The sequence below is a fragment of the Rutidosis leptorrhynchoides genome, chromosome 4, assembly GCF_046630445.1.
Source record: "Rutidosis leptorrhynchoides isolate AG116_Rl617_1_P2 chromosome 4, CSIRO_AGI_Rlap_v1, whole genome shotgun sequence".
NCBI classification, from domain to species: domain Eukaryota; kingdom Viridiplantae; phylum Streptophyta; class Magnoliopsida; order Asterales; family Asteraceae; genus Rutidosis; species Rutidosis leptorrhynchoides.
Window position 1 is genome coordinate 577,348,629 of NC_092336.1, and position 23,466 is coordinate 577,372,094.

The window sequence follows — 23,466 nt, forward strand, 5'->3', positions numbered from 1 at the left end:
TTCGATTCAGAGATGGACATTTATAATACTCGTGAATAAATTCAAAATATGTGAGTTTACTTTAAAATAGCGTAATTAGGTCCAAATACATGTTTCTTAACTTTGGATGGTTCACAAATCTAATCAACATTCATCAATGTTATCACCAAAAACTTATACTTTTACGGGAAAGAACGCATGGTAAAGCTACTTTTTTAATAGGTCTTCTAATCACCATTTGTTTGATAAAAATGATCTCCTGGTTTTTTATTTTATTTTTGGATTTCAAAATATATTTGATAAATTTTAGTTTTGTCCTATATATATATATATATATATATATATATATATATATATATATATATATATATATATATATATATATATGATCAATGGGGAAGTAACCAATCGGGGGAAGCGGGGGAAGCAAATTTCTTTTTTTTTTCATTTTTTTTGGAATTTTTTTTTCCAGGTATCAAGATCACACGAAAATATGAACATTTAGAAAAGACACTTCGTGATGAATGTTATTATTTAGGCGGGAAAACGATCGACAAAAATAACATTCAAGATAATATTGTTCGTGAAGAATGTTAACGTTTTTTTTCTTCATGTTTTGTGAAGTAAAATTTAGCCCGATTTAGAGTTTAGGGTTTAGGGTTTGGTGTTTTGGGTTTATGGAATAAACCCAAAACACCAAACCCTAAACCCTAAACCCTAAACTCTAAACCATTCGTTTTAAAAACTCAATCTATATCCTAAATCTAAACCCTAAACCCTAAATTTCTAAACCCTAATATCTAAACCCTATAAACCCTAATATCTAAAACCTCAACTTACGCTCGAAAAACAAGATAATTGTTATATATTAGTTTTTCGAGCGTTTTTCCGCCTAAATAAAAACATTTATCACAAAGTGTCTTTACTAAATGTTCATATTTTCATCCAATCTATAATGTTCGTGAACAAAGTTTTTTCAAAAAACGAAAAAAAAGATTTTTTGCTTTCCCCCGCTTCCCTCCGATTGATTACTTCCCTCTTGATCCTACCAATATATATATATATATATATATATATATATATATATATATATATATTCATTTGGAAAAGTAATGAATAGTAAAATTCAATTGATTTGCAATTTTGAAATTCGATTATGTTTAATGTCAAATATTATATATCGTGTTGTTTTTAGAGTTGTTAGAATGGAGTAATGATTAGGCAAAAGTGTGTTTAAGTAAGGGGTCAAAAGATCAATTCTAAGGCCTCCTTTTCTATTTGCTATTATTTTTTCAATAATTTTACCCATTAGTTCCTTTATTTTTATTAATTTTTCTTAATTCACCCCTTTAAGTTTTTTATTTTCAGTTCAATCATCTCACTTCCATTATTTTATTTTTAACTTCTTTTTTTAATCTAACCTTTCTAACAATATTTAAGCTACTTTTATTTTATCTTGATCATTTTTTAAATTTTAGTTTTTAAAATTTACTTCTTTTTACAAATATACACGCTGCAACGCGCGGCTATAACTATTTTTTCTGGGTTATGTTAGACTCATTAACATTAAATTATTTTAACATAAAACATATAGTGTTGTACGAAAAAAATAAACGTAGACAAATAGTAAAAATATCCATCACAAGCTTTTACATGGTTAACTACACTTAGACCGCTGCGAAGCGTGGTTAAACCCAAAACTTGTTCAATTTATTTAGAAAATAAATAGATTAAGAGTAATAAACAAAGGGTAAATTGAGGATTTTACTGATATTTAGTAGTGTTATTTATAAATGAATAATTATAATTATTTGAATTTGTCTAATAATATTCTTTTGGGACTGAGGATTTATATTTTTCTATAAATGAACACGATATAGAATAGAATCAAAAAAAATATAGTACAGTAAACTTTATAGCAATGTAGGGCTGTGTAGTGTTGGTTCCTCTATCGGGAAAGAAGTGAAAGACGTGCACCCACGGTGGACTAGAATCGTGTGCGCTTTGGGCCACAAACACGAACCCATTAGTCCATTACGGCTACTAGAGGTGTCACTTTTAACCTTTTTTATCATCATATCAATATTATTATTCCAACTTTCAACTTCCTTTCTAACTTTTTAATAAATTATATGAAGTCAAACTCTTTTATATGATCTAACAATTTTGTATTAATTGTACTTGTTAATTATTGGATCCGTTTTATGTTATAATGTTTCTTCGGAAAAAAAATAGCAATTCTTAGTTTTAAACCAAGTTACAAAGATGAAGAAACAAATTCGTGTTTTCAAAAGTAACCTTCTGCTACGAGTCGATTTAAATGAACTATTATGATAGAAATGCATAAACTCAACTCGAAATCTAGATTCCCGTTCGTTCTTCTAAGTGTTGCCTCTAATAGCATTGGAAACTAGTCGAAAGTTTGATCAGTATTTGGTGGTCGAATCGTCCTTGGGATGCCAGTATCGGTTGAAAAACATTACATTGTCGCCTCGAACAGCATATCCATCTGAATTGCGATGCCAACTATAGTAAGCGTGTGTTCGATTCTTGATTTCCAAAGTTGCGTGACCAAAACTCGCTTCTCTATACGCTGAATACTTTGGTTGTGGTTGGGTCATACTGCAAAAAAAAAAAAAAGTCTATAATCAGCTATTCAACATTATATACTTTTAGACGTAAGTTCTTATTGTAAGAACAATTTATTTATTAATTAATTAAGCTAGCTAGATATATATGATTCTCACTTGTTCGCTAAGCCTTCAATATTTCCACCATCACCAATGGTTATATAAACAGGGGCAGACTGATCAATCAGCGGAGCACATTCCCCGTTCACAATGTTATAAGCAATATTCGAAACACGTTCCTACATAATAAATGATTATACATTAACATAAGTTCGATACATGTCACCGAATTCAGTATGAAAATTCAATAGAATCCCAACTTTTTTTAGCTAATTAAATTTGAAGAATACTTTTGTAGTTGTTTACTTCAAAAAACTAATAAATTACGAAATAAATAGTCCTATAATTAAATTCAATGGTGTCCTGTATAATCCGAAGAATACGTTGTAAAAAAAATTTCAAAATAGTGCGGTCAACGGACCCCACACCCGTAAAGGTAGGATCGCATTTACATGTATAAATGATTAAGAGTAATAAATGAGGGTAAATTGGAGAAAATTTAACGATTTACAAGTGGAAGGTTTTTTTTTTTAAAGACGGATGGAGTATTATGTTAGTAAAATATAGCTTACCGAGCGTTCATAGGCATGAACATGACCAGCAAAAACGAGATCAACTTTGTATTGCACGAACCACGGCTCGAACATGACTCTCATGGTTTCACCTTCCATGTAATGGTAACTATTACTATTGTACCATGGTGAATGCATTAGAACAATTAACCATGGTGTTTCTCTTCTGTTAACCTTTGGTAGTTCCTCAAGGAGCCATTGATATTGGGGCGTATACATACCTACACAAACCACATTATTATGTCTCATTAACTTGCCTATTAACCTTAACTTTAAATTATCAAAATAGCCCAAGGAACCGAGTTCTTACCATAAGCTGAGTAGGAAGATAATACAATAACATAGGCTGAAGCTCGCTTGATCGAATACCAAAGTGGTTCAGTACTTCCTGATGCTCGAAAGGGGACACGATACCTATGAAGAAATGGCTTAAATGGCTTGGTTTCACCCTAAAATAATTCACATTCACAAACATAATATTAGTCAACTACAAGGTAGAGAGTATTTTATTCACTGCTTTTTTGTCTACTATGCTACAACTAATATTCTTATTTCACACCCCAAACATTAAGAAAAAGTACTTACTATACTCGGCTCATAATCGAGCTCATGATTACCCGCGGTCCAAATCCACGGTTGATACGCAGTAATGCGTTCTGCGAACCGCCCCCAACTGTCCCATCTTGAATTGTCATGGAACTCATAGTGATCGGCATACGACAAATCACCAACAAACAAAACTGCTTGTCCTTTCACCGGGTTCATTTCATAATGTGTAAGTGTTTGATTTGAGTCAAATGTTTGACCAAGATCCCCTGTCCACAACCAATGTTAGTCGAACTGACAGCTTATCGATATATCAATTTAAAAGCTTACCCATGATCCCAAAAGTATACGGGACATCTGGCCCGACTGGTGGAGGAGTCATGAACCAGAATCGCCTTATCGTGTGACCGGTCCCTAACTCGTAATAATACTTGGTGTCAAACTGCATCAATCCTTATCAAGTTAAAATTCGGACATTATACGCTTGAAGTCAAAAGGACTAAAGAGTCATTGACCTTGGGTTATCAAAGTGTTTCTCTGGCAATAAAATATAACCGTAAAAAATATTCCTGTTGAAGTGCCTTTTCTAAAAAGTAGATACTAATGTATCAAACTTGCTGCTTTTATATAGATTATTTAATTTTTTTTAAGGGCAAGTTTTATCAATAAAAGAACTAGAAGAGACTAAAAATACAATGCATAAAGGAAAAACCAACGACTAACATGACCACAACTATTTCCTACGCAAAACTCAACACAATTAACTATAATGGTAAAAGTACAAATATAATGGTAAAAGTAGTAAGGAGTATTAACATGAGATAAATTTTCTGATGTATTATTAATTAAGCATTGTAAATTGTAATTTGTATTTGTAATTTTATTTTGTATTTAAAAGAAGGCCCACCTCAAGGTTCTTTATCTTGCAGTGATGAATGAATCCAGAAGTGTAATTATAGTATTTGTAAGTAGTGATAGAACCGGTGGCTCTGTATCTTTGGTTATTCTTTTCGGTCCAATAAACAACGATGTTCGAACCGGGTTCATCTTGTGTCACCCAAGACACTATCACTGCTTTCCCCACATGGTCTCCTTGCGTTATATGCACCTACCATAAACCAAACCAAAACAAACATACAACTCTCAATGAACATTACACAAGTCATTAAAGCACCACTCTTTCAATGATTCCTTTTGTGAGTGACATCATTGCCAGCAGAATTACCACCAAACTCAAGATACATCGTACTTTTTCACTTTTGCACTTTTACTTTAATAAATTTACTAGAGACATGCAGACAAGTAGTCGTATTATATGCATACATATTTTAGAACGACTTACTGTATAAAGTAAAATAATATATGGTATAATTATCACTTCCCCTTTATATGATATTGTTACATAATCCTAATGAATGTGATTTAGAAAGAGTGTGTACCTGTTGAGGGGCATTGTAGCCAGGAGGATGATCGAATACGTCGCTATTGAAAGGCATATCGATGGATTTTGCTTCTTTTCGAATGAAAGAGCTCGTAATTCCTCCATCGATAATTGCTACTTGGTACAACGTTAACAACCCGACAAAAAAACAAACGTACAACTCCATTTGTAGATGGTGTTTTGTAGATGGTGTTAATGTTTGTTAATTTTGAGACGAAGGTTAGAAGCAAGGAAGAAACAGCATTTTATAAAGTAGGGATGAGAGTAAGAGTCAAACCTTCTAACATCTTTTTGTATTGGTATTGGTATTATATTTATGAGAGGTCCATATTAAAAGGAATAAATATATAATTAAAAGGAATAAATATAAATGGGGGATGATTCTTACACACACTTTTTTGATCCTCACACACTTATTTTAACCTTTTAAACTTCTAATAATACTCAATTGGTGTGTGAGGATCAAAAACGTGTGTGTGAGAATCATCCCCCAATATAAATACACAAACATGGAGTATAGAATAATAATGTTTGGGTTGGAAAAAGACTTGTGTCTTTAGATGATATCCATCACTTAATATTAAATTAGATTAGATTAAATATTAAATAATGATGATTTAGATTGTAAATTGCAAATCTCAAATTAGAAATTACGAATTACTATATAAGTAAGGTGTAATGTAAGGAAATTAAACAAATTGTTTGACTACTTTTATCATAGTTTAATAGGTTGATTATCAGTTATTATTGATTATTGATTATTGATTTGGTGATTGATTCCTTTGACTTGTTAAGCCACCCGCTATGTACGCCACCCACCATCCGCCACCCCCTCACCACCGCTGCCAGCAAATCGCCACAGGTGCCGCCAGTTGCTCCTGCAACGGGAGTAACGGGTGTTAGAGTGGGGCCCACGTCCAATTTTTAAATTTGTATTCGGCCGTTGGCTTTTTTTTTTCTTTTTCCTTTTTCCAACCCAATTTCTATATAAATACCCCACTACTTAACCAAAAACATACATCACTTTCAAATTTTAACTCTTTCAAAATTCACTCTCAATTTTTATACACAAAAATGGTTTCCACAAACACTGTTACGTTCGAGATTCATGGAGGCGGGTTGTTTTCCGATGACATGGATCGCTACGACGGTGGGGGTGTCGATTATGTAGATGTGCCGGTTACGGGCCTTCTAGTTGGCGAGTTGTTCGATTACTTAAGGCGAAACGCTCATTGCGATGAGATTTCGCATTTTGCATACTGGAATAGCGAAAACAATGTCTTCGAGTGGCTCGAGGATAACGATAAATGGGCGTGGCTACTCGGAACCGCAATAATCAAATCCGCAAATGTCGAGTTGTATACGAAACATAAATGGGACGAGCTTCCTCACGACACCGATGGTAGTGCTGATGGTTATTATACCGATTAATCGGTATATTGTTTATGTAGTAGTGTTTTTTTTTTATGTATTCGTGTTTTTTTTTTTTTTTTTTTTTTTTTGTACTCGTGCCTTTTTTTTACTAGTAGTTTAATTTTAATTTTATTGTAATAGTATTTTTATTATTTAATGTAATCGTCTTTTTTATTAATTTTATTTGTATTTTATTTTGTTTATAAATGTTATTTATATTTAAGTTTTAAATAATAATAAAAATTGGGTAAAGTGGGGTGGTGAAGTTTATGATAGTGAGTATTTAGTGAAAGGAATGTGAAAGAAATTTTAAAGGGTTTGTGCTGATGTGGCGCTGATGTGGCAGGAAAAATGTTAGTGAAAGAGCTGAACGATACCAAGTGGCCTTAGCATGATAGACAATTTGTCCGACACCGACTCGGCCTGTAGTGACCCGAACTTTTTCATGTTTATATATATTAAATAAAATTGTTATTTACATGATTAAGTGTTTCCAACATGTTAAGCAATCAAACTTGTTAAGACTTGATTAATTGAAATAGGTTTCATATAGACAATTGACCACCCAAGTTGACCGGTGATTCACGAACGTTAAAACTTGTAAAAACTATATGATGACATATATATGATTATATATATAGTTAACATGATATTATGATAAGTAAGTATCTCATTAGGTATTTTAACAATGAGTTATATACATAAAATTGAGTTTATTGAATTAAGAAACTCGAAACGATATATATATAACGATTATCGTTATAACAACGTCTTACTAAATACATATGAATCATATTAAGATATTGATACACTATGTTTAATCATGATAAATAATAAGTAAACATGTCATTAAGTGTATTAACAATGAACTACATATGTAAAAACAAGACTACTAACTTAATGATTTCGAAACGAGACATATATGTAACGATTATCGTTGTAACAACATTTAACTGTATATATATCATACTAAGATATATTAATATATCATAATATTATGATAATGTAATCATTTAACATCTCTTTAGATATAATAAACAATGGGTTAACAACATTTTACAAGATCGTTAACCTAAAGGTTTCAAAACAACATTTACATGTAACGACTAACGATGACTTAACGACTCAGTTAAAATGTATATACATGTAGTATTTTAATATGTATTCATACACTTTTGAAAGACTTCAAGACACTTATCAAAATACTTCTACTTAAAAAAAAATGCTTACAATTACATCCTCGTTCAGTTTCATCAACAATTCTACTCGTATGCACCCGTATTCGTACTCGTACAATACACAGCTTTTAGATGTATGTACTATTGGTATATACACTCCAATGATCAGCTCTTAGCAGCCCATGTGAGTCACCTAACACATGTGGGAATCATCATTTGGCAACTAGCATGAAATATCTCATAAAATTACAAAAATATTAGTAATCATTCATGACTTATTTACATGCAAATAAAATTACACATCCTTTATATCTAATCCATATACCAACGACCAAAAACACCTAAAAACACTTTCACTCTTCAATTTTCTTCATCTAATTGATCTCTCTCAAGTTCTAGTTTCATAAAATCAAGAATACTTCCAAGTTTGCTAGCTTACTTCCAATCTTGTAAAGTGATCATCCAACCTTAAGAAATCTTTCTTATTTACAGTAAGATATCTTTCTAATATAAGGTAATACTCATATTCAAACTTTGATTCAATTTCTATAACTATAACAATCTTATTTCGAGTGGAAATCTTACTTGAACTTGTTTTCGTGTCATGATTCTGCTTCAAGAACTTTCAAGCCATCCAAGGATCCTTTGAAGCTAGATCTACTTTTTTTATTTCCAGTAGGTTTATCCACAAAACCCGAGGTAGTAATGATGTTCATAACATCATTCGATTTATATATATAAAACTACCTTATTCGAAGGTTTAAACTTGAAATCACTAGAACATAGTTTAGTTAATTCTAAACTTGTTCGCAAACAAAAGTTAATCCTTCTAACTTGACTTTTAAAATCAACTAAACACATGTTCTATATCTATCTGATATGCTAACTTAATGATTTAAAACCTGGAAACACGAAAAACACCGTAAAACCGGACATACGCCGTCGTAGTAACACCGCGGGCTGTTTTGGGTTTGATAATTAAAAACTATGATAAACTTTGATTTAAAAGTTGTTCTTCTGGGAAAATAATTTTTCTTATGAACATGAAACTATATCCGAAATTCATGGTTAAACTCAAAGTGGAAGTATGTTTTTCAAAATGGTCATCAAGACGTCGTTCTTTCGACTGAAATGACTACCTCTTATAAAAACAACTTGTAACTTATATTTCCGACTATAAACCTATACTTTTCTGTTTAGATTCATAAAATAGATTTCAATATGAAACCATAGCAATTTGATTCACTCAAAACAAGATTGGATATTTTTTTGATTGTTGTAGCTACGGGAAATATTGTAACAATTCTATACAAATCATATCCTAGCTAACTTATATTGTATTATACAATCTAATATATTATGTAATCTTGGAATACCATAGACACGTATACAAATGTTTTGACATATCATATCGACCCATGTATATATATTATTTGGAACAACCATAGACACTCTATATGCAGTAATATTTGAGTTAGCTATACAGGGTTGAGGTTGATTCCAAAAATATATATACTTTGAGTTGTGATCTAGCCTGAGACGTGTATACACTGGGTCGTGGATTAATTCAAGATAATATATATCAATTTATTTCTGTACATCTAACTATGAACAACTAGTGTAGGTTACTAACGAGGACAGCAGACTTAATAAACTTAAAACATCAAAATGTATTAAAAATGTTGTAAATATATTTTGAACATACTTTGATATATATATGTATATATTTGTTATAGGTTCGTGAATCGACCAGTGGCCAAGTCTTACTCCCGACGAAGTAAAAATATGTGAAAGTGAGTTATAGTCCCACTTTTAAAATCTAATATTTTGAGATGAGAATACATGCAGTTTTATAAATGTTTTACGAAATAGACACAAGTAAATGAAACTACATTATATGGGTGAATGATCGAAGCCGAATATGCCCCTTTTGCTTGGTAGCCTAAGAATTAGTAAACCGATCTACTAATTGACGCGAATCCTAAAGATAGATCTATTGGGCCTAACGAACCCCATCCAAAGTACCGGATGCTTTAGTACTTCGAATTCGTTTTTATCATTTTCGAAGGATTTCCCAGAATGATAGGGGATATTCTTATATGCATCTTGTTAATGTCGGTTACCAGGTATTCACCATATGAATGATTTTTATCTCTATGTATGGGATGTATATTGAAATATGAAATCTTGTGGTCTATTATTATGATTTGATAATATATAGGTTAAACCTATAACTCACCAACATTTTTGTTGACGTTTTAAGCATGTTTATTCTCAGGTGATTATTAAGAGCTTCCGCTGTTGCATACTAAAATAAGGACAAGATTTGGAGTCCATGCTTATATGATATTATGTAAAAACTGCATTCAAGAAACTTATTTTTGATGTAATATATTCTTATTGTAAACCATTATGTAATGGTCGTGTGTAAACGGTATATTTTAGATTATCATTATTTGATAATCTACGTAATGTTTTTTAAATCTTTATAGATAAAATAAAGGTTATGGTTGTTTTAAAAATGAATGCAGTCTTTGAAAAACGTCTCATATAGAGGTCAAAATCTCGCGACGAAATCAATTAATATGGAACGTTTATAATCAATATGAACGGGACATTTCAGTTGGTATCCGAGCGTTGGTCTTAGAGAACCAGAAATTTGCATTAGTGTGTCTTATCGAGTTTGTTAGGATACATTAGTGAGTCTAGACTTCGACCGTGTTTTCTTTAAAAACGATTGCTTAACACTTTTGTTGGAAACTATATATTATTAACATGTAAATATTATGCGATATATTAACCTCTTAATGTGTTTGATATTGTGTGATAGATGTCTACCACTAGTACAAATCCCATCGATTCACCTAATAATAATGAAGAGTCGAATATATTTTGGAAAGATTCACAAATTCCCGAAGAGGAACCGGAAGAAGAGGAACTGGAAGAGGAGGAACCGTAAGAGGAGGAACCGGAAGAAGAGGAACCGGAAGAGGAGGAACCGAAAGAGGAGGAACCGGAAGAAGAAGAGGTTTCGGAGGAAGAAATATTGATACCTATAGTAAATCGATTAAATAAAAGAAAATCCTCAACCAACAGACCAAAGTTAATAATGGTCAATGGTGTTTCCGCCAAGGAAGCAAAATATTAGGAAGATTACCAATTTTCCGATGAATCGGACCCCGATGAGGATTCCGATGATGTCATAGAAATTACCTCGACCCAATTTAATAAAGCGAAAGAAAATAATAAGGGAAAAGGTATAAAAATAGAGAAACCCGATTCCAACCCCGATGAACTTTATATGTATCGGCAACATCCGTATTTCCTAAAATGTAACAATGACCCGGGAACCTCTAAACCACCAGGTTTTTCTAAACCATTGTGGTAAACGACGGCTCGTATTAGAGGAACACCATATATTCCTAGAAAATTAGGATAACGAACCAAGTCCGAAGAAGAAGAAACCAGTGATTCAGATTAGAGGGTTGTAATCATGTTGTGTATTATATGTATTGTAGTGTGCTTGTACTTTTATGTTCTATGTAAAAATTGCTTTTATTGTTTGTTAATTATCTTTTATGAATCTAATCCTTGTCTATTTTACAGTATAAGAACAAAATGGACGTTAAGGGTAGACAACCAAATATTTTAGAAAATCTACCAGAGGATATGATTGAGGAAATCTTGTCTAGAGTCGGTCAGAATTCATCAGCATAATTAATTATGGCAAAATTAACTTGTCAAACATTTGAAAGACTTTCCAGAAATGCCTTAGTTTATAAAAGGCTTTCCTTTGATAGGTGGGGTATATCACATTGGGGAGACCGTAAGTTACACCGTGTTTTCTTTAAAGCGTTAAATGCTGGGAACCCAAATGCAATTTTACGCTACGGGTTAAGAACCTATTTTGACTCAACATATCCAAACATAGGATTTCGTGAATTAGAAAGAGTTTCTAACATGCAACATAAAGAAGCATGTTATGCTTACGGGTTAGTGATGTTCGCTTCTTACCAAAGTGAGAAAAAGAACATCGGATTGCAGCGTTTAAATAAAACCTTCCCACAAGTGACGGATTCAGTAGTTGGGGTGAGAAACAAGGTTTTTAGATTATTACGGGGCTGTTGAACATTACGAAACCCTCGTCCTTTTTACGACATTACAACATGCTGCCTAGCCAATGGTCATAACGGTTATTTTCCACAAGACCAAGGATGGGAAGTCGTCTAAGTAAAACGAGAATGCATGACTTGTTTCTGGACTTATGAATTATGTGTCTTTATTTCCTTTGCTGAACAACTTGCGTATTAACTAGATTTATCTTCAAAACTGTCCTGTATCAAAGTGTACTATATTTCATGTTATATGTAATATAGCGATGTTGTAAGTTTGAAGAATATTTATATGTGATATATTATTATAATAAGTTTTTCATATGAAATTGTAGTAGTTGAATTGTATATTAGCTACTAAGTATGAACTTAACAGGTAGGTAGTACCCGAATTTAAAATTATAAAACGCTAATATGAAGAAAAAGATTTTATAAATGAGTTCATATTATGCTACGAAATACTATTGACTACTCTTAATATTCTGTACGATTAACTCGATTCAGTTGGCTATTTTGAAGGAAATGGCACTGACTACTCGACACACCATGAATATGAGCGAAGAGGAATTTCGTACCTTTCTTTCTGCAAACATAGCCGCAGTACAGGCTGCGCTACATATCAACAATAACTCTGAATCTAGCAATGCAGCTAACGGTGCAAGAAATCGTGTAGGATGCTCCTACAAAGAATTCACTGTCTGCGAATCTTTGGAATTTGATGGAACCGAAGGACCAATTGGATTGAAATGGTGGACCGAGAAAGTCGAATCGGTGTTTGCCATAAGTAAGTGTACTGAAGAGGACAAAGTTAAGTACGCTACGCATACCTTCACAGGTACTGCGTTAACGTGGTGGAACACCTATCTTGAACAGGTAGGACAAAAATGCTGCTTACGCACTACCGTGGTCGGCATTCAAGCAATTGATGAACGAGCAGTACCGTCCTAGAAACGAAGTCAATAAGCTTAAGGTAGAGCTTAGAGAGTTACGAACACAAGGGTTCGACATTACCACGTATGAACGATGATTCACAGAGTTGTGCCTACTGTGTCCGGGAGCGTTCGAAGATGAAGAAGAGAAGATCGAAGCGTTTGTAAAAGGGTTACCAGTAAGGATTCAAGAAGATGTGAGTTCACACGAGCCCGCTTCCATACAAAAGGCAAGTCGAATGGCTCATAAACTCATAAATCAGATTGAGGAAAGAATTAAAGAGCAGGCGGCCGAAGAAGCCAACACGAAACAACTCAAGAGGAAGTGGGAGGAAAACGGTGACAAGTGTCACCAGTACAATAACAATAACAATTACAACCACAATCGCAACAACTATCCCAACAACCGCAACAACAATCTCAACAATAACCGCAATCCTAACAATAACTACAACAAATATCCCAACAACAACAACAACAACTACAACAACCGTTTCAACAACAATAACAATCCCAACAACAACCTTAATAACAACAACGGCAACAAAAACCAAAAACAGCCATGTCATAGGTGTGAAGAAAATCATCAGGGGTTTTGCACGACATTTTGCAACAGGTGTAAAAGAAATGGTCATAGCACGACAAAGTGTGAGGTCCACGGACCAAAGTTTAATAGAACTAAAGGAACAAATAATGTCAGAACAAGTAATGCCAGAACGAATAGTGTCGGAGCAAGTAATACCAACGCTGTTTGTTATAAATGTGGAAAACCATGCCACATTATTAGAAATTTCCCGAATCAGGGGAATACTAATGGGCAGGGTCGTGGAAGAGTTTTCAATATTAATGCTGCAGAAGCACAGGAAGACCCGGAGCTTGTACGGGTACGTTTCTTATTGTCGATAAATCTGCTTATGTTTTATTTGATTCGGGTGCGGATAGAAGCTATATGAGTAGAGAATTTTGTGCTAAATTAAGTTGCCCATTGACGCCTTTGTATAATAAATTTTACTCGAATTAGCAAATGGTAAATTAATTTCAGCAGATAATATATGTCGGGATAGAGAAATTAAACTGGGTGATGAAACGTTTAAGATTGATTTAATACCAGTCGAGTTAGGGAGTTTTTATGTAATAATTGGCATGGACTGGTTGAAGAAGGTAAGAGCAGAGGTCGTTTGTTACAAAAATGCGATTCGCATTATGCGTGAAAAAGGAAAACCTTTAATGGTGTACGAAGAAAAGAACAACACGAAGTTAAATCTTATTAGTAGTTTGAAGGCGCAAAAACTAATAAAAAAAGGTTGTTACGTCATTCTAGCACACATCGAGGAAGTTAAACCTAAAGAAAAGAACATCAGTGATGTTCCCAACGCAAAAGAATTTTTCGATGTATTTCCAAAAGAATTACCAGGATTATGAAAGGACCCGTTCATATACATTATAAACGATTCACAATAGTTGATTACATTGCGAGGTATTTGACCTCTATATGATACATTTTACAAACATTGCATTCTTTTTTAAAATACGAACTTTCTTTACATTGAAAATTGACAGGCATGCATACCATTTCATTATATCCACTATCCAACTATAAATTGATTTAATAATAATCTTTGATGAACTCAATGACTCGAATGCAACGTTCTTCGAAATATGCTATGAAAGACTCCAAGTAATATCTTTAAAATGAGCAAATGCACAGCGGAAGATTTCTTTAACACCTGAGAATAAACATGCTTTAAAGTGTCAACCAAAAGGTTGGTGAGTTCATTAGTTTATCATAATCATTTATTTCCATCATTTTAATAGACCACAAGAATTTCATTTCCAGTTCTCATAAATATACGTCCCATGCATAGAGACAAAAATAATCATTCATATGGTGAACACCTGGTAACCGACATTAACTAGATACATATAAGAATATCCCCTATCATTCCGGGATCCTCCTTCGGACATGATATAAATTTCGAAGTACTAAAGCATCCGGTACTTTGGATGGGGTTTGTTAGGCCCAATAGATCTATCTTTAGGATTCGTGTCAATTAGGGTGTCTGTTCCCTAATTCTTAGATTACTAGACTTTAATAAAAAGGGGCATATTCGATTTCGATAATTCAACCATAAAATGTAGTTTCAATTACTTGTGTCTATTTCGTCAAACATTTATAAAAGCGCATGTTTTCTCAGTCCCAAAAATATAAAGGATAAAAAGGCAAATGAAACTCACCATACTGTATTTCGTAGTAAAAATACATATAACGTCATTGAACAAGTGCAAGGTTGGCCTCGGATTCATGAACGTATCAATATTGAGATTCAATATTGCAGGAAAGGTATGTAGACGCAACGGAAATGATAAACACTATATTGACCTCATGAGCATACCCATGAACCATACTCAATCACCTCCATAGCTATAACCCATAATTTCCTTAATCCTATCCTACTCGAAAAACAATTTCGAAACCACTCGGACAGCACTCCGTCGTAATATTTTATGTATACTAATAATATCTTGAAATAATACGGAGTAAATATATATATGTAAATCGATTGAGAGAGTTTAGAGAAAAATATTTTCAAGTTTCTATGAAATAATGAAACCTATTAATTCTATTTATAATAGATTTTTGAATTATTAAAGTGAATTATTAAAGTATGAATTATTAAAGTGAATTATTAAAATATGAATTATTAAAGTGAATTATTAAAGTATGAATTAATAAAGTGAATTATTAAAGTATGAATTATTAAAGTGAATTATTAAAGTTAAAGTAAAGTAAAAATAAAGTAAAGGTAAAGTTTAAGTATAGTAAAAGTATAAAACTATGTACGTATAATACGCGTATAAATATATATAATATTAATTTAAATCGTTATATATATTTAATAAAATAAAATATAAATATCGTTATCTTTATCATACTAGTTAAGTAATGAGTTGTCAAAAATGGTTCTAGATATTTATAAAAGTTATATACGTTTTAATAATAAAGTTCTTTTTAAACTGAAAACGTTTTTGTACGTTTGAAACTAAATAAATCAATCGAGTCTTTATGAGATTCAATCTTCTACTATCCTTTGTCTAGTTCTCAATGATTGACAATTTGTTCTTATTTATAAATCACTTTACCATTTTCCGAATATTGTTAAAATGGAAAGATTTCTCAAATCAACGTGGGCCTTTCAATCGAGACTTGTAATCATAATTCAATATATCTGATAATTCAATCATTTGATCTTATCTTCTAATTCCATTGATAAACATTTTGAAACAGATACAATCATTTAAAGTATTTAATCTAATATTTTATTTACGTTTCAAGTTATAATATATATACACATATACATATATAATCATATTCGTTTAATGGTTCGTGAATCGTTGGAACTTGGTCGAGGTTGAATGAATGTATGAACATAGTTTAAAATTCTTGCAATTTAACTTAACAAATATTGTTTATCGTGTCGGAAATATATAAAGATTAAAGTTTAAATTTGGTTAGAAATTTCCGGATTGTCACAGTACCTACCCGTTAAAGAAATTTCGTCCCGAAATTTGAGTGGAAAGGTCGTGAGTGATAATAAGTATGTTTTCATGATGCATACGGGCTGAAAATTAGAGTTTTATCATCAGCGATTAATTTGGATAAATAATTCATTTATATGAAGAGTACGAATGAAGCTAACATAGAAGAGTGAAATGAGTAAGTGTAGATTCATCTTATCATTTGACGTAGATATGATTCATTCCCAGATTTCAAGGGATTTGAAGAAAATCTTCTTAATAAGATTTGACTCTCCGGTAATCAAGGGAATTAGGATCCGCTTTAAATGCGATCGTCCATTTTAATTGTTCTGTCGGAGATTTTCTTATAAATTCACCTCCTTCGTTTCCTTACAACTCACACCTTCTGTTGATGCATTTTATGCAACTCCCTAGACATCTACCCACGTCCATTGCAGGTACAACAGTTTACAGGCCACCATGATTGCTCGTTATTATCCTATCCGTGTTTGTATGTGGTTACAGGAACTGCAGGAACGAGATTTAGATGTTTGACTATGTTAGACTTAGTCAGACGTACGAGTGAAGCCTCACTAGTACGGCTGACAGGCTCATATGCACGGTTGATGCTGAGCTAAGTCACAATTACAATCTAAATGAGAAGACACGAGTGAGTGATCACCCGTACGGCTGATGAAGCTAACTCGTACGTGTGATGAATGAATCGTATGGGTGAGTCAATAGCAGGGGTATATAAAGTCTTATGTTCTTCATTTTAGGTTAAGCCTCTCATTTGTTACACACACTCAGATCTAATGAGCTCCTCCGATTCTCTCTCAGTCCAAATCACCCAGGTGGTGAATAATAGCTCTAGGTGTTGATCTAATCATACTTGATTTAGTTGTGGTTTGACTAAATTAATCAAAAAAAAAACTTAACCTATTCAGTAGAGGGTTTGATTCACTTATTCCGCCATTGTGTGAGTTAAATCTGTTGATTTCTAAGTTCCTAGTCATGTTTCATCACCTTCTATTCTTTCCCCCTCAACTCATATTTTAAAATATTCATCAATATGCTCCATCCAGTTCTGATTCTCGATATACTTCTAACTTTCATATCGGTCATTCTTCTTTTTCATCTACCACTGAAAGAATCTATTTACTTCTACTATACTCTTGGGTTTATAGTGTTTCTAGTTCTCCCGTGTCTTTATATTGCTATATGCATCGATATATATGGTTTATAATTTCTGGTTTGTCGTTGGGCTTTATATGTTCCCTTATATTTCAAAGTCTCTGCTTCTGTCTTCTATAATCATTATCATTCACAGTTAATGCTCTCTTTTATTTGCTGCAATTTATACCCCAATTTCTATTTCGGAGTTTTGTCCTTTTGTTTCTTCTTCTTGCAATTAAGCACCGCTTGTAATGGTCCAGAATTCACAGATATGAATTTCGGAATGAACATTGTTAATGTTCTAGGAAGAAAATTGTGATGGCACGATCTTAACTTGTCAAATTACTAGAATACCTTGGAAAAGGCCGAATCATCAAGAAATATTTTCTTGATATTTTAGAGGTTAAATAGAATACAAGAGTCATATAACATGGCACATGATGATGTTATGATCTGTGAATCATCACATTTCATTTAGAAAATCAGCATGACTTACTGTAATATAATCACATTGATCAAGTGTCATTATATTATACTAATTCATGCTTCAGTTCCCAACACTACTTCAAAATATTCCTATTTTAAACTTGAATGTTTCAGAATTTAGAAATTAAAATAGTTTCTTTTATGATGTAATACAGATAGCGCGAAGAGGTAAATGATTTCAAATAAGAAAAATTAAGAAAATATCTTCAGAAATATGGAGGATATTTATAATGAAAGATATGATGATATTTTAGAATTTCTAATATCAGAGGATGATGAAGAATATTGTTCGCAGGGGTTTAGATTCAGGAGCAAGGTATTCGTTAATGACTTCAGCAGGTACTGAATCATTTGGATCCTTTGAAGTCAGGTTCAGTCTTTGTAATTTGTCCACAGCCTCCTTCCTACTTTGCTCAATCCGTTTTCCAGTTCCAAAACTTCTCTTTTTCTGCGCTCCAGCTTTTACCATTTAAAGTCGTTTATAGTTTTTGCTGCTTCATCAGCATTTTTTTTCTTCGGAAAACCAATTCGTAGTTCGGAGTGTTTTTCAGAAACTTCACATTCAAATTAAGTCCAGAAGATAGACGTTATATATACACATATAACTATTGGCGTAGACATGCTGCGAGATTTCAAAATACTGATTGCTAATTCCCAATGATTCGTATGGCAATTCTCATTACAAGATGTGAATGAGTAAATGATGGGGTTTCAATGAATAATTATAATGACTTTTTGGAGAGGCTAAAGTCAAAGGGTAATGAAGTTGTTGGTACATCTGCTAATAATGTGGTGGAATGTAAAAGGTTCCCTGGTAACGATGGTGTATATCTCAAGGTTATAATAAGGTTAGTCTGACTGAAAAGTCGAAGTTGACTTGCTGGAGCTGTGACAAAACTGGCTACTTTGAATAGGAGTCGCAAAGTTATTTTTGCTAATAAATGCCAAAGAATCTGACGCGGATACGTTGTTTAAACTTTTACTTTAGTTTCAAGAGTTTTTCGGGTACATAACTGTGGGTAACATGTGGTTGGATCATCATCTCGATTGCTCATCATTCGAAGTGTCTTCATAAATTTTCGAAGGGTTTGAACACAGATTGTAATCGTTAACATACATTTGATGTTCTAACACAGTTTTGAAGTCAAAATATAGCTTGTGAAAGATGTAAGGATCTAAGAGTGATGATTTTGGTCATATCTCAAGTTGAATTTTGAGATTTCAAAATCAGAATATGTAATTAAATTTTGAATGAGTATGGTTGTTTTGATTTCTATAAAAGAATGTATATTGTTGTGAAAGTAGGGAGTATAATGGATGATTTGCTGAATCAGATTCGAAGAATGTAACATATTAATTGTGAATTTATATATCTCTCGGGTATTACCTACCCGTTAAAAAAAATTTCACAATTAATATTTTGTACAAAAGAATTTTATTACAGTCTTTATGAAAATATATATATGTATATTTTCTTCAGATGTAACATAGATTTAATGAGTTAGTGTTAAATTAAACTCATTTGATTTACGGTTGAAACTATAATTGAATAATTCCTAAAGGCTTTAAAAAGTACATAACTTTTACGCAGTATTTATTTAATGACATTGAAATTATGAATCAATACTTCGTTATTTGTTGATGTATGATGTTCGGTTCGTGGAATTCTTGTGAATTTTGCAAAGTACGAATGATGTTATCTGAAAAGTTTCAGGTACATCGATGATGAAAGTGTAAAATCAAATATATACTTGATTTATTATGAATTGGAATTTGTTGAATTGCGACAGAGATTGTAGTTAACGCTGGTTAAGTTACGGCCGAAGGACGTACATTATTGCATATTTGTAATATGAATTAACCGAGTAGTTAAGATTCATACACAATAGCTTAACACGGAAAGATTTATTTCAATATATATATATATATATATATATATATATATATATATATATATATATATATATATATATATATAATATACATATAATTTCTTCAGAGGGAATGAGTTAATTCTTCATAACTCGTTGATACAATATACACGTTATTGATTCGTAATGATGTCCACAATGATTCTTGAACTGACGGAGTTTGTGATATTATCTGTGTTGTTGATTCGGATGTTGACTGTACTGACGATGCTGGTAACGCTGACGGTACTGTTGATGCTGTTGGTAAAGTAAGTTTAGCTTGTTAATCACACACCATTTTTGTCAGGGTTTCTACTCTTCCTTCTATCATTTTGGTTCGCTTAACTGATTTATGGTTAGGGCGAGATTAGATAATCTCTAAGACTTTAGAGATTACATAATCACCGCGGAATGTTTCTCCAATGAAGTTATGAATTAATACTTCGTCAGTTATTGTTGTTGGTACTCCTTGGTATCTATGGTGCGTATGGCGTTGATGCTCGTGGGACAGATTGTGAAGTTGAGGTTTACGACGCGGTTGTGGTTAGAGGTGGTAATGGTACTGTTAGCGTTGATGATGGTGGTACTGGTTATGCTGCTGGTGCTGCTGCTGCTGGTGTTTGTAATCTTTGCACCATATTCTCCAAAGCCACTACCCGAGCGCGAAGCTCGTTGACTTCTTCTATTATACCGGGGTGATTGTCGGTTCGGATGAGTGGATAAATATAATCTAGAATTTGATGTAGTATATAATCGTGACGAGATACTCTGGAAATGAGAGAGAAAATGGTGTTTTGGATTGGTTCGCCGGTAAGTGCTTCAGGTTCTTCGTTAAGAGGGCAATGGGGTGGATGGAATGGATCACCTTCTTCTTGTCTCCAATGATTGAGGAGGCTACGAACCCATCCCCAATTCATCCAGAATAGATGATGGCTGATTGGTTGATCCATTCCAGTCACACTGCTTTCAGAGCTGAAGTGGGATTCCATTTCGGAATCCGAGAAACTTGAATTAATGATGAATTCCATTTCGTACGATTGAATAAGGATTTTTTTTTTCCGATATGAAATGATTTTCGGTTATCGGATGGTATTCTAATAACATAGAATATCCATAGATATAGAACAAAAGATTTTGGTAGATTACGGAGGAATTTGCGGGATATGCCAGGTAAAGTTTAAAGTAACAGATACGATAAGATATGATTTAGCAGATACGCTAAGATATGAATTGTGTCTATACACTACTCATGCAATTAATGTAGCAAGACGTGTCTAGACTAGTAATGATAAGCAGGTAATTTCCTAAGAATGATAAGCAGATGATTTCCGACTAAAAATGATAAGCAAAACTTTTGACATGCAGACACGGTCGAAGTCCAGACTCACTAATGCATCCTAACGACTTATCAGTTAGACACACTAATGCAGACATGGTTCGCTAAGACCACCGCTCTGATACCAACTAAAAGGACCCGTTCATATACATTATAAACGATTCACAATAGTTGATTACATTGCGAGGTATTTGACCTCTATATGATACATTTTACAAACATTGCATTCGTTTTTAAAATACGAACTTTCTTTACATTGAAAATTGACAGGCATGCATACCATTTCATTATATCCACTATCCAACTATAAATTGATTTAATAATAATCTTTAATGAACTCAATGACTCGAATGCAACGTTCTTCGAAATATGCTATGAAAGACTCCAAGTAATATCTTTAAAATGAGCAAATGCACAGCGGAAGATTTCTTTAACACCTGAGAATAAACATGCTTTAAAGTGTCAACCAAAAGGTTGGTGAGTTCATTAGTTTATCATAATCATTTATTTCCATCATTTTAATAGACCACAAGAATTTCATTTCCAGTTCTCATAAATATACGTCCCATGCATAGAGACAAAAATAATCATTCATATGGTGAACACCTGGTAACCGACATTAACTAGATACATATAAGAATATCCCCTATCATTCCGGGATCCTCCTTCGGACATGATATAAATTTTGAAGTACTAAAGCATCCGGTACTTTGGATGGGGTTTGTTAGGCCCAATAGATCTATCTTTAGGATTCGCGTCAATTAGGGTGTCTGTTCCCTAATTCTTAGATTACCAGACTTTAATAAAAAGGGGCATATTCGATTTCGATAATTCAACCATAGAATGTAGTTTCAATTACTTGTGTCTATTTCGTCAAACATTTATAAAAGCGCATGTATTCTCAGTCCCAAAAATATAAAGGATAAAAAGGCAAATGAAACTCACCATACTGTATTTCGTAGTAAAAATACATATAACGTCATTGAACAAGTGCAAGGTTGGCCTCGGATTCACGAACGTATCAATATTGAGATTCAATATTGCAGGAAAGGTATGTAGACGCAACGGAAATGATAAACACTATATTGACCTCATGAGCATACCCATGAACCATACTCAATCACCTCCATAGCTATAACCCATAATTTCCTTAATCCTATCCTACTCGAAAAACAATTTCGAAACCACTCGGACAGCACTCCGTCGTAATATTTTATGTATACTAATAATATCTTGAAATAATACGGAGTAAATATATATATGTAAATCGATTGAGAGAGTTTAGAGAAAAATATTTTCAAGTTTCTATGAAATAATGAAACCTATTAATTCTATTTATAATAGATTTTTGAATTATTAAAGTGAATTATTAAAGTATGAATTATTAAAGTATGAATTATTAAAGTGAATTATTAAAGTACGAATTATTAAAGTGAATTATTAAAGTGAATTATTAAAGTTAAAGTAAAGTAAAAATAAAGTAAAGGTAAAGTTTAAATATAGTAAAAGTATAAAACTATGTACGTATAATACGCGTATAAATATATATAATATTAATTTAAATCGTTATATATATTTAATAAAATAAAATATAAATATCGTTATCTTTATCATACTAGTTAAGTAATGAGTTGTCAAAAATGGTTCTAGATATTTATAAAAGTTATATACATTTTAATAATAAAGTTCTTTTTAAACTGAAAACGTTTTTGTACGTTTGAAACTAAATAGATCAATCGAGTCTTTATGAGATTCAATCTTCTACTATCCTTTGTCTAGTTCTCAATGATTGACAATTTGTTCTTATTTATAAATCACTTTACCATTTTCCGAATATTGTTAAAATGGAAAGATTTCTCAAATCAACGTGGGCCTTTCAACTGAGACTTGTAATCATAATTCAATATATCTGATAATTCAATCATTTGATCTTATCTTCTAATTCCATTGATAAACATTTTGAAACAGATACAATCATATAAAGTATTTAATCTAATATTTTATTTACGTTTTAAGTTATAATATATATACACATATACATATATAATCATATTCGTTTAATGGTTCGTGAATCGTTGGAACTTGGTCGAGGTTGAATGAATGTATGAACATAGTTTAAAATTCTTGCAATTTAACTTAACAAATATTGCTTATCGTGTCGGAAATATATAAAGATTAAAGT

The 23,466-nt window shown here is 32.4% G+C and overlaps 1 protein-coding gene across 1 annotated transcript; it reads right to left on the minus strand.

Annotated features, from left to right (window-relative positions):
- Nucleotides 1-2,162: 2,162 nt before the first annotated feature.
- Nucleotides 2,163-5,482, minus strand: LOC139845458 (purple acid phosphatase 2-like). Its single transcript, XM_071835712.1, has 8 exons — nt 5,227-5,482; nt 4,695-4,895; nt 4,118-4,229; nt 3,827-4,056; nt 3,552-3,690; nt 3,242-3,462; nt 2,727-2,848; nt 2,163-2,601 (listed from the first exon to the last, which is right to left on the minus strand). Exons 1-8 carry the CDS (start codon nt 5,392-5,394, stop codon nt 2,406-2,408), a joined length of 1,389 nt encoding a protein of 462 aa, XP_071691813.1. The 5' UTR covers nt 5,395-5,482; the 3' UTR covers nt 2,163-2,405.
- Between the last annotated feature and the right edge of the window lie 17,984 nt (nt 5,483-23,466).

What these genes read in the sequence shown, in the direction of transcription:
- LOC139845458 (XM_071835712.1), bottom strand. Translation starts at nt 5,394, where the DNA reads ATGGAGTTGTACGTTTGTTTTTTTGTCGGGTTGTTAACGTTGTACCAA. An exon ending in GCTACAATGCCCCTCAACAG is followed by an intron (nt 4,896 to 5,226) that starts GTACACACTCTT and finishes GGTTTATGGTAG; the next exon opens with GTGCATATAACGCAAGGAGA. An exon ending in ATTGAAGGCTTAGCGAACAA is followed by an intron (nt 2,602 to 2,726) that starts GTGAGAATCATA and finishes TTTTTTTTGCAG; the next exon opens with TATGACCCAACCACAACCAA.